This window comes from Lathamus discolor, chromosome 11 (assembly GCF_037157495.1).
Source record: "Lathamus discolor isolate bLatDis1 chromosome 11, bLatDis1.hap1, whole genome shotgun sequence".
NCBI lineage: Eukaryota > Metazoa > Chordata > Aves > Psittaciformes > Psittacidae > Lathamus > Lathamus discolor.
The window spans coordinates 10,315,434-10,332,689 of record NC_088894.1 but is presented as its reverse complement, the minus strand read 5'-3'; the positions used below and the strand labels follow the sequence as shown (position 1 = coordinate 10,332,689).

The 17,256-nt window shown below is 38.1% G+C and overlaps 1 protein-coding gene across 6 annotated transcripts in view; it reads right to left on the bottom strand.

Moving 5' to 3' along the window:
- GNAS (GNAS complex locus) overlaps positions 1-17,256 on the bottom strand; it is a 158,376-nt gene that overhangs the window by 35,119 nt on the left and 106,001 nt on the right. For all 6 annotated transcript variants that reach the window (XM_065691974.1, XM_065691980.1, XM_065691976.1 and 3 more), the window contains exon 5: positions 5,534-5,631. In XM_065691974.1, coding sequence (XP_065548046.1) covers positions 5,534-5,631 — 98 coding nt within the window. The remainder of the gene's footprint in view (positions 1-5,533; positions 5,632-17,256) is intronic.

Below are 17,256 nucleotides of genomic sequence, written 5' to 3'. Positions count from 1 at the left end.
AAAGATTAGAAGTTGGATGTTCTAAGTCTATTCCTTCGCTTGCAGCAAAGAATACAGCAGTATTCCTATTGCCACACAGCAGTAGGCAAGCTCAACAGTTTTAGATCAGCAAAAGAGGGCATGAATATTACTCTTCCTCATGGGAATGTTTAACAATATAATTGTTAATGTCCGTAAGAAGCTCATGTATGCCAGGAACATAGGCCAGGGAAATTCCTATCCTGTTGAATGTGAGTATGCAGACATAGCTCGCAGAGCTGGAGGAGACAAGAGTAACTGCTCTGCCAAAATTATTTTGAGTGGAAAGTAAAAAAAGTCATAAATAATATGAATAAGAAACGGGACTAACAGTAATACCACTGATAAATCAGCCGCTATTTAAAAAGGTGAGACTTTCAGCAAACACACGCTTCACTGCGTGTTCCATGAAGGGAACTTTGTCATGAAGTGAAATCAACATGGAAGAAAATCATTAAGTGCTCAGATCGGGGCTCTTAATTGCTCTCTACAAGTCAGCCAACCCAGAAATAAAACACACCATAAACCTTAATAAAAATATAAAGAATTTACAAGCCATAACAAATTAGAAATTAAGAAAACAGCGCGTCCACATCTGCTGATCCTTCAGCAGCCCTGCACAGCAGTCGGCTAATAGCTGCACTCCCCCCTTTTCTTTGATAAGTGTTTTAAAAACAAACATCTTAAAAAATACTTCTCATAAAACTCCTCTGGAGCAGCCTGGCGCAGTTTTAAGCTATCGGAGTGGCTCTGCTAGGGCTGAAAGTTGAGAAACACGACTCTGCACCTAGAGGAGCGACCTCCCCATGCTTTCTCCTTCCCCGAAATGGCAGGCGGCAGGAGAAGAGCCGTCGCGGCCAGCGGCAGGAAATAGCGTGAGAATGGGCTCCCGCATGCTACTTCCAGCCCTTCCTGATATCGGAGGGTGTGAAATGGGCTGCAAAGACCGTCTCTCACACTATTTCCTTTTCCACCCCAGCTGAAACCAGGAAGCGCCAGCTAGGAGGTACACACAGCAAGCACAGTGTAACATGAAGCACAGAATCAGACTGATGGCCAGGGCTGTAACTAAAGCAAGAATTCAGGGATTGTGGGCACAGCCCAACATTAGCAAGTCTAGAGAAAGCACTAGGATGCTCACGTAACCCAGGCTTTGCTGTTGATTTACTACATAGCTAATCCAAAGGCTATTAACATCAAAGCAATTTTCTTCAGGACGTTCACAGAATTTGGGTCAGACTTTACAGGATGGTGCAAGCATCCTCCATGCCCCTGTGCCACGAACAGCACATCTGCATGCGAGAGAGCCTGCTTACTCTAACTACTCTGCTGTGTATTTGTGAGCCTTCAAGAACAGAGCTGCCCAAATGAAAACTTGAGGTAGAAGTATTAGCAACAACAGCACTTCAAAGAGGCTAGGTTTATTTATATTTGACAGAAGGATGTATTTGACAAACAGGTCTTGGCACATTACCGTGGAAATGGCTCCTATGTTTCTAAGTAATACATTCTAAATAAAATACAATCCTGTGCCTTCAGGGAAGACATACAAAGGATGGCAAATCATTTATTTATCACCGTTCAGGGTATTCTATATTCTAGACCATTCTGCGTTGTTCTGTTTATTATCTGCCAAGAGCAGTATCACAGGGCAGCTTCAGTACATTCGTTCTCTTCTGCATACATCCCCACAAGACACAAGAGCAATGAAATTTGGTCTCCTCAAAGACAATGGTCCTTCCTTGCAGCTAAAATATGTTCTTCTCAGAAAGAACCTGGTAACAACCCTGCAGACCATGTTGTTCTAAAAGAAGAATTGAAACTAACTACTTAGTAAGTCCAGTGAAGAAAAGGGAAACAGTCTCCTCTCCTTTCTCTGCCTCTCAAGACTGTAAAATATGCCTAGGCAGGAAGTACAGTAAAGCTCACGATGCGCAGAGGCAGCTACTCTTTCAAAATTAGCAGGGTTCCTCCGAAGTGACATTTTCAGTTAGCCAGTGAGCATGAGGGGAAAGGGCAGGATACCAGAAAGGCTCTCCAGCAGCTGAGGTTACTGGACGGGCCTCCCAGCTTCATACCTCCAAAGATCACCACTGCAATTCCATGGAAAGCCAGTACTGTACCTGTCGCTTTGGTCTTTTCTGAGCCAATGCAACCAGGAACTTGGCGGAGCAGTGGCAATAGTGCGTATTAATGTCAACTTTTTACAGGAAGGCACTGAAAAACTGTAGTGAGTCAGCAGGAAGTATTGCAGTATTTAAAGTTACTGCTCAGAAGCAGGTGAAAAATGTCATTTCCAGACATTAAACAGCTACATTCAAGTTAGCTGGATACAAGATATTAGGTTGAGAATCATACTGGTTCCCACTTTCCAGGGAAAGGACAAGCAGCAAGAAGCGGCCTTCTCCTCACCCCAAGCTCATCTAGGAGAGCTCCTGACTCACCAGTTAGCTCCCTTCTTTCCTCAGCACAAACCTGCAAGCGTTTATGTCCCTGCCTCCCCAGCATCTTCCTTTCCAAGGTGATCCACCATCCTGCAGCTATGCCATGCAGTCTAACCTGAAGAGACCTCCTGTCAGAGTACAGCTAAGCTGCCCTACACAGAGAACCAGTTTTTATCCATGAAAAGCAGAACTGTAAAAGCAGTGGTGTCCAACAGAAGGGAACCAGGTAAGGCCTCAAGGCCTCCTCTCACTGCCACCATCACGCCATTAACAAGAGATGGAAATAAGAGGAGGGAAGGGACTTGTGCCAGTTCCCAGAAGCCAGCAGGCAGGATGCCGGGTGCTGCTGCCGGGAACAGCTGCCACACAAGCAGACCATGAGCCCTGCAACGTGCCTGCTCCCTGAGGACAGGAGACTCAGGCCAGCCCCTGAACCCACAGAGATCCCTGAAGCAGCTCTGCACACATTTCATGCTGGTCTGGCAGAAACAGAAATGAATTGTAGTTCGATATTAACTTTTCTGAAAGCCAAACAGAGCCCTGTGAGATACACACACTCCTCACTGTTCCCTGCTCAAAGACAGGCAAAACTCATTATTAAACATTCAGCACAATTGCCTTGAAAAGCTTCCTACATAAAACTGTGCCACTTCCAATAGTGGGAAAACCTTCCTCTTTAGAAATACAGAAAGAGCCCGCACCAAGACAAACTTTAAGCAATTCACACTTTGAAAAATTACATTAAAAAAAAAAAGAAAATAATTCTGAAAATTTACAAACAACTACAGAAAGTTAATTTTTGTTAACAGGAAACATTATATAGGATTTTAAAGTAATCCACCGAACAAAGTATCAATATGTAACAATTCATTCAACTTTAAAGGAGGGATTTTTGGAAGCTGGCTTGATCATGAAAGAGAAAAGCCAGTTTTTCGCCTTCCATTTTAAGTATTCCTTTCTTGTTTTAAAGAGGGACTTCAAAAGTGGAAGGTGTTTAGAACCCAAGACTGTTCTGTGCAAGAAATAACAACTCCAACACAGTTTGCTCAGCTTTCTCTTTTAACTTCTATTAGCCCTATTGACAGTAGCTTGCACACTCGAATTGAAAGTGCTCACTTGATAAATCTCAGCTACATTTTATATTTTGCCTTTGCTACATTATTTTCTCTCGAGTGTGCTCACCAGTTTAATTTCAAGGTATCAATCATGTCAGATTTCATGAAGTAATCTTCATCAGGTCCCGTGAAAATGGAATACCACAAAAACAAGCTCAGAATTTCCAAGTGACGTTAACCTCCAGCAAGTATTTTGCCATTAAAAACCTCTTACTTTGCATATCGTGTTATTAAAAACAATGCCACTGCATGATTGAAGATGCCAGAAAGCATAAGAACTACCAAAACTAACAACTAGGAAGCTACTTCTGTAAGAAAATAACGTCATATACTTTACAATCAAATTGAATAAATATTAGAATGATGAAATAGTTTTAGAAGGAGACAGCAATGGTACCTTAGTTAAAATATCTAATTTGCCAGCAACGTACAAGGTTTAATTTTGGCTCAGCAGCTCATGATGTAGAACTACGTGTTCCACTAGATGGAGCAGGCCAGTAAAACCATCCTGAAGGCCACCCCTGGCTGCTGACCCATGAGAAAGTCAATGTCCAGCCATCAGAGATGGTAAGAATTTTAGCTTTCTTCTGTGCATTCAGGGCAGAACAGAATTTGCTTCTCTTCCAAAAAAGGGCGACACAAAACCCCCTTTGTGCTTAACAATTTACTTCTTTCCATCAGAGAAGTTGACTATTAACAAACACTAATCAGAAACAAACAGATAACCCAAACCCTGTGAGAAACAAAGCTAAGTTTTCCCCATTTGTATCAGCTTTACACTAGAAAGAAAAAAACGTTCTGGATAGTTGAAGGGAATGAAAATCTTGTAGGGTTTTTTTTCTTTTGTAGCAACCAAAGCTGCAAAATGGCCCGTGCCAAATGATCAAACATTAGTCACCTAATGCAAAAGACATCGCTACACATCAAACAAATTCACAGTAGAAACAATGGCTAAACTTCAAAGAGGCTCCTAAAGACCTGGAGCTGTGCAAGTCGTAGTAAAATTATCTCCCTGGTCTCTTTTCAAACAGAGCTAATTGTTGATTTAGCTTTCAGTCTACCTAAACAAACAACACAAAAAGAACCTTACAGATTTTATCAGATGTTCTTTAAGAGATGCAGTAGTAAACAAACTGCCCTTGTCCATCAGCACATGAAATAAGAAACCTGCATTTCCTTGACCATTAAATCTTATTTTGGCTTCTCCAAAAGAAGTAGAGTATAAACTAATACAGAGCATTGTAGTCCTGCAATTCTTGAGTATATACAACAAAAGTACCAGGAATGGTCACAATTATCACAAACATGTTCCCATTAAAAAAAATCTGAACCATATACGGCTGTATGTGGTAAATAACTGCAAACATGCAGAAGCCTCTTATGTTAATACAAATTATCACAGTGGTACAAACAGCAGAAGAGAATTAATCTTTTTCAGATATGTGCATCAAGGCACACAAGCAGAAGTCTTGGTGACTGATCACAGGCTGCTGCCTATGATTCTTACTGCCATCTCTTAGTTTTCAGATAAATAAACTGCACTACAACAAAAGCTACAAACATGGGCATGTTTCACACCAACGTACTTTCCATCGTACTAAAACTTGCTGCAGCATCTGAAGCTGTCATCTGGAAAGGAACTGGTCTAAATGAGAGGAGAAGGAAATCTGGTCTTTGAGACAGTACTATTGCCCACTGCATTAAGGTGCCAGCCTGTATTAAGACCATTTGAAAGCATCTCCAAGGTTTTCAATAGATACTATTGTGTGACTGAACACCAGTTTTTCCTACCTCTTTGAATAGTTGATTACCGAGAATTCACTATTAGCATACACTCCTTTTCCAAGGTAAGGAAAAGTAAGCAATGGGACCATCCAAATCACTGTCAGTGAATGTTTTCAATAAAAGAATTTTGATATAGCAGTCAATATAGAGCAGAACAGAAACAGTACTTACTACTGTGCACAATCAATCAGTTGATATTCATTAGATCTCTCATAGCAGGCTCTCACACCTTCGTCTTGCCAAAGGGTTTTTGTATGTTCGTAAAACTCCTGAAAGAGTAAAAAGAGTATTAGCAAAATGGATCATATATGAAGAGAATTGGCAAATGGTACCATATCGTTTCCACTGCAATGAGTGATAAATGGTAGCATTATTTAACAAAAAGCATTTTTCAGAACCTGACTACAAGTTCAGTTGGCTTTCTCAGTTGTTTTGACTTGAATGTTTCATAACACAAAAAAATGCTTCTCAATCATTCTGATTGAGACCAACTGGATATTGAGGGAAAGTTAATTTTTCATTAGTGACAATTCTGTTGGCATTTTTAATAACCGATACTATTTGGTAACTTTTGCCCTTTAACTCTTGATTCCACTGAATGTTATCCTTATTTAGCCATCAAGATTGTTTTTTCTCCTTCGACAAAACACTACTTCTCAGTAATTCTTACATAATGGTAGTAAATGATGATTAGGTTTACTTGACTTAGCAAGTTAGTGAGGACCTTCAGGGACTATATAGACATCTGCATCTTACTTAACTCTCTATGACTTAACTCTATTTGCAGAATTTATTATTCTATAGTGTAAAAGGATATTGAACTCCTGAAGAAATACAGTGACACACAGCTAGATCATGTATTAACTATATCAACCTTAAAAATTGCAAGCCAGCGTACAAAAGCAGACAACCAAAAATGCAATACTTCCATTTTCTTGAACTGAAACCCAAGTATAAAACAATCAGAAGCCTGTCCTCTTTTTGCACATAAAAAAACCTGCAAAGTTCCAACTTGCTTGTAGCTTTGGTTCCAACAGGGGCAAGTGCCATCTGTTAATTGTATTTCTGGATATTGGTCTAAGAACTTCGAATAGACCCAGAGAGAAAAGCAGCAGCCTAGTGACTTCAATACACACACCACTGTGGGGGCATTACTTTTATCAATGACCATGGACTTTTTCTGGCTACCTCTCAAAGCTTTTAAAGTGTTTTGGACTAAATACTTTCATTCTGAATTTAAGTGGCTCAGTTAGCTTACTCTGTATCAGCATTTTGCATTGAAGACAGCACAAGACCTTTGAAATAGTTGCTGTACATATCCCAATTCCCTTCCCCCCCCCCTTTTTCTTTACAGTAGAAATATTTTAAAAGAAAAAAATAATGTATTATTTTAAATAGTTATTTTACTGCTTCAAGGTTCCTCCATTAACTTAGCTTTGGAATGTCTCCCTCTTTTGGGGTACCAGTCCCTTGCATTCTTTTATTATCAGGTTAGTCCAAAGAAAGGGGTCATAGCCAATGTAACTTCCAAAGTTTCACTTGGAAATATATTTTTAAAAGATTCACCTTCCTAACAGAATGCTAATTAATACCTGAACAGTACCAGAACAGTAGATGCTTTAAACAGCATCTTAAAGATGCATAATGGCAGCTTAAAGCAAATTTAGTGATGCAGATCTGCAAACCATCCTCTTTTTGGCAGGTATAAGATGCATATGGGATTGCGTGACCATACAGTTGTGAACAGCCATGATGGAAAGAGCCTATCAAATGTAAATTTGATCTTGCTTTTATTACTGCTGGATATTGACTAGCTGAACTTACCATAAAAACGACAGTAAAAGTGCACTACTACAATTTTGTTCTAATTTCTTTTTAAAGAGATTATAAAATTTATGTATAGTACTAGATGTATTTTTTCCATTTGTTCTCTGGTTTTATGAACTGTTCATGAACAAAAAGACAAGTTAAAATTCTTTCATAAGTAGATAAGAAGATTTTACTTGATTTTTAGTACTTACAGATTGTACAACCATTTAATGTTAAAGGAAGTAAAAGATGGCGCAAAAATCTTAATTCCAGTCCTTAGTTTTCTTTCTCCCACTGCTGGAATTGTGTTCATTGGATCCTTTAATTTTGAATGCTTCCAATTTTTTGGCAGTTGGGGGACTGTCAATTACTGATAATCTTCAACTACATCACAGCACAGTGAGGAACGTATCTCACCAAAGCAAAAAGCAGGAAGAAGAGAAAGTAAAGGAGAGAAGGGGAATTATCTGGGTCTCCCTGTATTTGAACCAAACTCATTTTGGGGTAGGTTTATGTATTTGGTTTTGAAAGTAACAGTAGTCTAGTACAGAACATCTTATGACTCACTCAACTCATCACTACAAACTGGGAAATTGAAAACTTGAATCATCAATTGTAAGAGTTTTTTTTTTTGCTGAAACAGCAGCTGATTCACATGGACACACACCATTTACATTTTCCATCTATGAAAGAAGACAACTTACAGCAGACTTTAGACAGTTAATTGAACTATTGACAAAGATACAGTTCTAGACATCTGCTTCAAACTGGGGTCACCATCTGCCAAGCCAATTATCTCCAAATTACCCCCAAATACTTGCTTCATCCTGCATTACAGTAAGGAAACAAACAACTAGGCACAGGCAAGTTTGCAAAAGGTGCAATAAACCAAACAGATTCTTCATCGCCTACAAATGTACATTTGAAGTGAAAAGAGGCAGTGTCTTACTGAAAAAAGAGGATAAAAATCACAGCATAGTAAAACTGCCACATAAATGTGACATGAAAGTTCCTCCTTACTATTGTTTCTCACTACAGCTATGACATTCTGACAGAAAACTGATAGAAAACAATTATTTCAACCAACTTATGAACTCCATCATACCTTGTGAAGAAACATTTGCAGTAGTTTTTACAATCAAGACTCTTAAAATGGGGTGAGAAGAAAATCCAGTTCCTGGCCCTATCATAAACATATCGGAAATAAAAAGCCTAGGAATTAGTTTAAAGAACTATTTGTAACTGTTCGATAAGAATCCTCCCTGTGTTTTAAGGGCAGTTTTTAACTTCTAAGAAAACACATGGATTACAATAATGGAATAACAATCAGTGTTTGTGCCTTGTTAGGCCAAAACAGCAATAAAATACTTAATACTGCCTTTATGTCTATCATGATAATCTGAACTATAACCAGCAATACTTATGCAATCTTTTCAATAAGGTTATTATCCATGTGGGCTGGAAAAAGAATTTAAGTCCACATTCTTTGAACTTTTTATTGCCATTTCAAAATCAGTATCTAATACAAGTAACGAGTAATTATTATATTAAGACACAGTGAGGTTTTTTTGGGGGTAGATTTTTTTGTGTTTCATTTGGGGTTTTTTGTTGTTGGTTTTCCTTTTAAAACTGAACTACATGATTTGTGACAGCCAAATACAAAGGTCTTTTATTAATAAACAACCTTTTGTCTTTAGGCCACACCAAATACATCTTCACATATTTTGGGACTAAATGCTGACCTAGCCTATACAACTGCAAACCACAACCAGAAAAGTTGGAACCAGACTTACAGAGTTCTACTCCTGCTTTACGAGAAGCCTGCTTGTACTAGTCACTCATTTTGGTATTAAGACTTAGAAGCTGGTTGCAAAAAAACCCCAGATTCTCCCTCCTCCCCAGTACACCTACACTAACCACAATTCTGAAATACTATTTAGGAAAAAGAATAACACAAGAAATCCTCAGCATCCCATCTGAGTCATGGAATGTAGCCTGGGGCTACTGACAGGGAAGGCAAGTAAAACCACAAGATTCGTTATGCATTTAGGTGAAACAGGGGCTTCAGAGGCCACTAAAAATAAATCAAGTTAGCAACAGGGTGGCTTTCGGCTTGGTTCTTTTTTTAGTTTAACAGGTCTAATTTGTATGAGTTCTCTAAAAATAATGAGTTAGGAAACAAATTAACCAAAAGTAGCAGGCAAATTTCCTGAAAAGAAATAGCCAGAAAACTAGTCCTTACATGTCTGGTTCTTGTTTCCATAACACCGATTGATTTGCTGGCACATTCTGAAATAACAGACTCTACAGCAGCATCAACACAGGTTTCTCCTGCCCTGTAAAATGGAACTCCTAACAAAAGAGCTAAAATAAACAAATACTACTAAATAACGATTTGGTTTGGGATGACATTCCACAATAAACAGGATTTAAACATTAGGTTCCAAACAATCCACAGCATTTACAAACTACCCATTCTTGCCTTTATGCATACTTAAAAAAAAAAAAAAATAATTCCAGTTTTGTCATTTTCCATTATAAAAAATTGCTGCCATTACACAATACACACCCAGCTGAAACTGGGTAAAGCAATAAAAGTCAATGTAAGTGATGACAGCACAGCATCACCAAAGGTGTGAAGTGAATTCTTCCTAAAAATTATTTCAAGATTGCAGCATTTATTTACCTCCAGACTAGACTTTACACTTTTCAAAGCGCTAACGTAACCCCGAAGAGGGAGAAATCCTTGTGTAGGGAAAACAATGCCAACAGAACACAACTCTGAACAGAATAAACAGGACTTGACTCTGAATCTCTTCAGGCTGGGCAGGGGCATATTTTGAATTCCGGGCAATCCCCAACTAACAGGGTGTGCTTCTGTGAAACTACAAAAACAACCCCCTGAGAAGACCCACTGTCTGGGTAGACTTCCTCTGGCCTCACTTAGGTAACTGAAGTAGCAAGGACCATGACTTGCTGATAGCGAGGACGCCTAACCTCTCATCATGTCATAACATCATGATACTTAAAATGTAGTTATTTGTGTGAAATGCATTTTGGCAAGAATGTTCTACTTACAAGACAACACTTTCTCCACCTGCTGAAAGTTTTCCCAATACAATGAGTCAATAGCCAACATTTATAAATGGCTTGTATTCACTTACAGGAATCTATGCAGACCTCTAGAGAAAAAAAAACCATCAGCGGAAATCATCATATAGAAGGGATGATCGGGAAGCAGTGCTTTGTTCCAGAAAGATCTTACTGACACAATTCTGGATTAGAACAGGGGCAATGCAGAGTCTAATCAAACTAAAACTCAACTTGTATTAGAACATTTCAGCAAATGGAATAAATGGCAGCAGGTAAACCGTGGCCTATTGAAAATCAAACCAGAGAAAGTGTTAAAGAACCCTGAGGTTGAGCATTTTGGTTGTAAAACAAAAAGAATCCTCAGGAGACAAACTCCAGGCCTGGGAAAAAAATAAAGGAACCAAATCAGGTTTTGAGAGTCATTCTAAAGGGTGAAATATAAGCAGAAAATGAAAAACTGGACATACCGCCTACAAGGTTTTGTTCCCTCCAGATATATAAATACTCAAGAGACTTTTAAAAAAATGGTTATGAAGCAATGTTTTATAGGCATTAGGATGTTGGCAGGGGAAAATCATTGGCACAGTTCTTGCCACTATGACGCCATACTCACAGGAACCTTAGTGTGGATACGCAACATTATCTTTTCTTTGTAACATATAATATAGGGCAGATCTGTCATTAGAAAAGCTTATTTACTAATTCCAAGAAAGTCAATGCCATTGAAAAAAACCATACCCACTAAAAGGTGTGTGCAACCATTACACAATGTTGTGGTTAAAATTGGGATTCAGTTCCTGGGCAAAGTTCACTGTCCCATAGTTGCACATTTCATAATAGGAGTTTTAAATATGTCATCAACTTACAAACCTAATGATTAAAGGTCAAACCAAACCAGCTTGTAACTGTAAAACTGTATCCTGGAGGATATTTGCTTCCTGACATGTTCAGCTTTTTAAAATAACACTGACCATTGATGTCAAAGCCCTTTACAATCCTACTTTGCAAAGTGGCTGCACATGAACTTTACATTCATGACAGTTGGGCAGTTCTGCTGCATTCCACTAAGGAACCACATTAGAACAAGACAGGGTCACAGGACAAGGCAGCATGGGGCATTCCAAGACAGACTGCACAGGTTGATTTTCTCCTTCCAGGATAGGTAAATACACAACAAATTGATTTATTTCATTAGTCATATCTGAAATCAAGTGATTACTATTGACTGTAAGGCCACTCAGAGAAGGAAACTGATGGCATCTTGTAATTCTCCCCGTGTTTGGGCAGGGATACTAGAACATGTTAAATCTGTCAAATCAGACAGTTTAATAAGCCACTTAGTTGAATAGGGAAACATCTGCATTCCTAATGGTGTGAACAAGTGTTAATTATTGCTTGCTATTTCAGGGAAAATATGCTGATGATATCACAAAGGAAACGCATACCTACAAATAGTTGAAGATATTCTCCAGTTACTGGCATGTGTCCAGAGCTGAATACAAAACTCTTTGGGAGAGGCCAGAGTCCTCAGCACTTCCCATAACTGGAGATACCTCAGCAAGGATTCAGTCTCATTATCGACAGTTTTTCATGCTTAGAAAAGAAGAATGATGCTGAAATATTTTGTGTTTCTGCTACGGTATCTTCACATTTCTAGTAGCCTCAATTAAACCGGATGCGGCTGCAAGGAATGGACAACAGCAAGGGAATTTTATTTAAGAAACTCCAGTGAAGTTTAATCGTTTTTAGAGGGTTTCAAAATACCACAGTATTTGAGAAATTTGCCAACACACAATTCAATGCCCATAAATCTACAAAGTGCCTTTGGTTAAAAGGCCTCACTAGCATAGTATAACACCATTTCTCTTTTATTTCTACTTTCACAGGAAGGTTCATTGCCACAGAAGCTTGATCTGTTGATACCAGAATACTGCTCAGATTTAATCCTTTCACACAACTTCTATTTAAAGCACATCATGCTCATTAGGGAGGAAGAACTCCCTTTTGGTGAGAGCACTGAGATGGAAGTTGGCAGACGCAGACCCTCGTCCCCATTTCATCAAGATTCCTCTGCAATTTTACACCGAGTAGTCAATGTTCCTCTGCTTCCTCATAGTATACTCATACATGGAAAGAAGGCAATTCATTAAAGGATTAATCGCACTGATAGCACGAAAGGCTCACAAAGAAGTCTTCTATACCATTCCAGCTCTCTCATGGGGCAGTAGAGAGCAGTAATAGAGGCATTTCAACCATCAGCTATTCTCGTAAACCTCTGGCTAAGAAGGAAGGTTTAATAAAACACTGAGAAATTTCCTTTGAGCCTTAAATTAGGGTTTGGAAAATGTCTTTCATACTACATCATTTACTCGCTTTTTGTGTAATGAATATATAATATATTTAAAACAAATATTCAAATCAAATGACCTTATTACCTCAAACAGCACTAAGCAAACTAAGCAGCACTAAACAAACTCCATTTCAGGTAATGCGTTGAACCAGGGACCATACACCAACTTTGCTGCCCCTTTCAGGCTGGAAAAAAAAAGCTTATTTTTGCCAAAAATTTCCACCAACAGAAAAGGGTGAAAAAAATTCTAAATTCAGACAATCACAAAGACAGATCACGAATCACCTCACAATCTTCCGAAAGAAGCAGGATCTGAATTCATACAAGTATTCAGACTCAATACAGTCTACATGAAGACATCAAGCTCACATACCCTTGCAATAGATTAATTAAAAGTTCTGTTTATTTGCTGGGACTATTTTTTAAGAGTAAAAAGCTACCCAGTTTCCTGGGAGCTGAAGAGATCCTGAACTTGACTGGGACAGTGAAGAAATGTCATGTTGTGTCCAACAACAAGGGGAAAACCCTGAGAACCTGATGGCTCACTGAACAGCAGGTCTCCACCAGAATAGATGCTAGCATTTACAGAACACGATGTCTTTAACAGCTCCAGTCAGCTACGGGCACAACAGGTCTGCGGCAGGATCAAAACTCAGAGTAAGCAAATATACAAGCAAATACCTGTTCATCCACACACCTTCATTTCCACAGGAGCTCTCGCCAACTTCCATTCAAGTTTGACAAGGGAAAAGGCCTATGCTTACGGATGTTTCTCAAGATTTGGGACCTGACATGTTTTTAAATTTCATCATAATTTCATAACCTAAAAGCAGACTCCCTGTTGCTCTGTTCCATATACAGGTTTCCCTGTTGGGAAGTCACAGAGGCTTCATGCATAAAGGTAACCCTGTACAACTCAGGCATATTACAGTACATTGCATCTGGTACTGGAAAAATGAAAAACAACTTCCAATTTAGCACTGAGCAAAAGAGCAAAGAGTACTCCACAGAATAAGAATGCACAAGAGTTCACAATACTTTTCCCTTTAGCTACTTCCATGCTCATCCAAATTCATCCTTTACTCATCTGACATGATGTAAATTAAATTCAAATACCAAAGTAATGATTTTCTTTTAGAAGCATATTTATCATCACATTTCCAAGTCTTTGTATGCTGCAGAATTTTCATGCCTAAAGGCACTTTTTGTGGTACACCCAAAAAGCACGTCCACAGGGCGATTAGCACATTTACAGGTTGTTTAGTCTTCATCAAGCCTCTCAAAGAAACTCAAGCCATTGCGATACAAGGCAAGCTCACAGGTATAATTTTATTTCATCTATGCATACACCAGTATTTTGCGGTAGTCTCTCACAGTGATTAAAACCAGAAAATGCTTAAGAATTTCTATATTAAATTTATGCCTATTTCCTGTTTAATTCAGCTGACAGCTCTTCTATTTCACATAAATTGAATTAATCTGTTCTTGTTCTTTAAGACGGCTCTGAGGAAAACAAAGAGGATGTATCAAGAGAAATTGAGTCGCCATTTCTTCAAATGAATTTTGAAATGCAAACTTATGAATCTATAAATATGGTATGGTGAGAATTTGCTGGATAAAAATGCCAGTGCAGAATAAAGCATTAGCATTTGCTTCAAATGTTAATCAAATTGATAATAAAGGAAAATATAGGGTGGCTTTATTTACTATAAAAATGACTGCTCTGCAGAAAAGATGTGCAGATAATGTCTGCTGTCTTAAGTTCTGCATTGTAGATTCTCCAACTTAAGGAAACACTTTATAGGATTCCCACAGAACTATGTGAACACCTCAGTGAAAGCACTGCAGAATTCAAAGGCCACATTCCTTTAATTTTTTAGCAAAAAATATCTTCATGCACAGAATGCTTTATTTTACTGCATTTAACAAATGGAGGCATGAGAAGAAGCAGCATCCCCATTTTCACTGCGCTTAGAAATTGCTGTTACTGGCAGTAAAATCTGGATTACCAGAAGGTGGGAAAAGAGCCATTCCTGCACGTGCTGCCACATTTAAGAACAGAATCAGGTGTAGCTGAAAATACTGCAGCAAACAAATCAAGAGACTAATCACTCTATAGAAGAGCAATGCTAATTAGCAAAGCTGCTTAGCTCTCACAGTTCATCTCACTTCTGTTCACTGAAGACAGTAGGGAGACTGGCTTTTTTCTTTTCAAGTCCACATGTACTCATTATTTCGGCTATATTTAAAGTCAAGGCACTGTAATATTACTGATCTGACGGGCTAGCCTAAATATGCATGTAATTTTACTGAATACAGGCTTAAAAACTCAAGCTTTTTCTTATAAAACACAAGAAGAAACTCTAAACCAAGTGAAAACTAGGGGGCTTAATCTGTATTTGACAACAAGAGGGACAAATAGACAAATCAACAAAAAGATGCAACCTTCATTACTGGGTATCAAGATTAACCAAACTTTATATTGAAGTAAAAATTAGAAACGCTGCTTTAAATTACCAAAATCAAGCCTCCTATGCACATCATTTAAATTGCTATTTCTCACAGCTTCATGCTCATTAGCTGGCATCCACTAAATACGTTAATTTCCTGATACATACAGTCTATGAGTTACTTTTGCTAAACACATGAATGTTGTATAAATAGACATAAGCAACTGTGTATTTTAATAACTTTTAAAGTTACTTTTACTTCCTTTACTTCACCACTAGCCAGGCAGTGTCACTTTCTCATTTACAGTGTTCTCTTTTTGTCCATGACCTTTGTTTTAGGTGGAAACCAAAATTCCATTTAAACGAAGGAAACCAGCATATTAACTTTGTTTAATACGGAATTCTAGCTGGATGCATGAAGTACAGCAAAATTAAAGGCTTATCAAAATACATGACAATTTTTTAAAAAGAAGGGTTTTTTTTAAAGAAGCAACTGGTGAATTAAGTAATTGTTTCCAGTCAGCACAGCACTCTGCTTTGTGGAAGCAATGAGTTTGTACCTTTTAAGGGTATTTTTTTCTTTTTCCAGTTTTAATAGGAAACTAACCTATTTTTAATGTCTAATGTCACATTACTGAACAGTACAGCAAGCTAAATGGACTACAGGGATTAATTTTCTGGTATAAATGGTTTCTTCACTTCAAAGAAGCCCAGGCTCCTAGTCAGTGCTTTCATTTCTGGAAAACTTTAGCAGTCAAAACATACAGCACAAATATTTTTTACTTATTTAAACAGCTTTATTCTTAGGTGTTCTTAGGTGTAAAAAGAAAGAACTTCCCATGTTATGCATTTTCACTATATATGTGCACACTGTTTCTAATTATATACCTTATTAAAGAATTACTTTTTTAAAAAAATAATCAAGTTCTCTGTAAATAAAAAACGCTTTGCATAAATTATGCATGATCCTACAGAAATCCCGGAGACCTTATTGTTTCCTGGACAAAAAAAACAGGACCAGCAAAAGATCTGGTTTTTGAAGTGATTTACACTGAATTCACCTACCAGCAGCTGACAGACCTAGACACCCCCATCACAGAGCACACATCCTGGCATGCCAAAACCTCTCCATGCACAAAGGTAGCTGCTCCCAGCACGGCTACAGCAGCCATGTAGGACCACTGGTAACTCCTGCACATTCAAAAACTTGCCATTCCAGGTAACAACTCCTACTACAACTGCTGTCAAAGATGGCCACCAGGAATTTGCTTGGGAACCTAAACACTAAGTTTTGTACTAGCGTTTGCTTTTACCTATTAAAATAATGTCTAGTTAGCAAAAAAGTCAGGTATTACTTTATGCTTATACTCAATGTATTTTAATTATTAATGAAAAAGGTTTCACGTCAACATAGTATTTTTTAGTACAATGCAATGGGCTAGTTCACAGGCTAAGTAAAGGCTGGGGTACTGCAGACTGAAGCTGAAATTAAAAAAGTCACCCAACAAATAGGTTAGCAATGTCCAGATTTGCTATTCACTTATAAGAAGTTTATTTATAAGAAGTTACAAGATATCTGATATTGCTATTCACTATCAGTCATCTATCCAATGTGGACAAAAATCAAAGATTCCAGGAGATTCATTACTAGCTATACACATTTTAATTATGAGAAAGAGAAATGAAGTCCAGTGGCTGCCTACCTATACTAAAAGGTGGCTTCAAAAGAAATGTTTTAATTAATCTGTATTAAAGAACTGGTGTCTGCTATTACAGGATAGGAAAACCAGCTTCATTAAAGTCCTGTTAAACTCCAATGAGGTAAACTCAATTGGATTAACTAAATATCCATCTAGAAGGACCTGCTCTGTGTAGATAAGATAATGGAGATGTAAAAACCAGTAAGTAAAGATTATTTGAGAGGATCTGGTACCACATCACTCTGCTGATACTGTGTGTGATACTCCCCATTCCTTTTTGTTAACAATATTAACATTCTTGAGTTAAAAATACTTCACATACCCACATGGTCTACCACTTCTGCATCTCAAGATGCAACTCCAGATCATCACTATTTCACAAATAACATGACTTAAAAAAGGCACTAGAACGAAAGTGTATAAGGACATTGAGGTGACCTGTTCAAAATTGTAAAGAGAGTCTGGATAAGAAAAAGCAAGAGCCCAAAATTT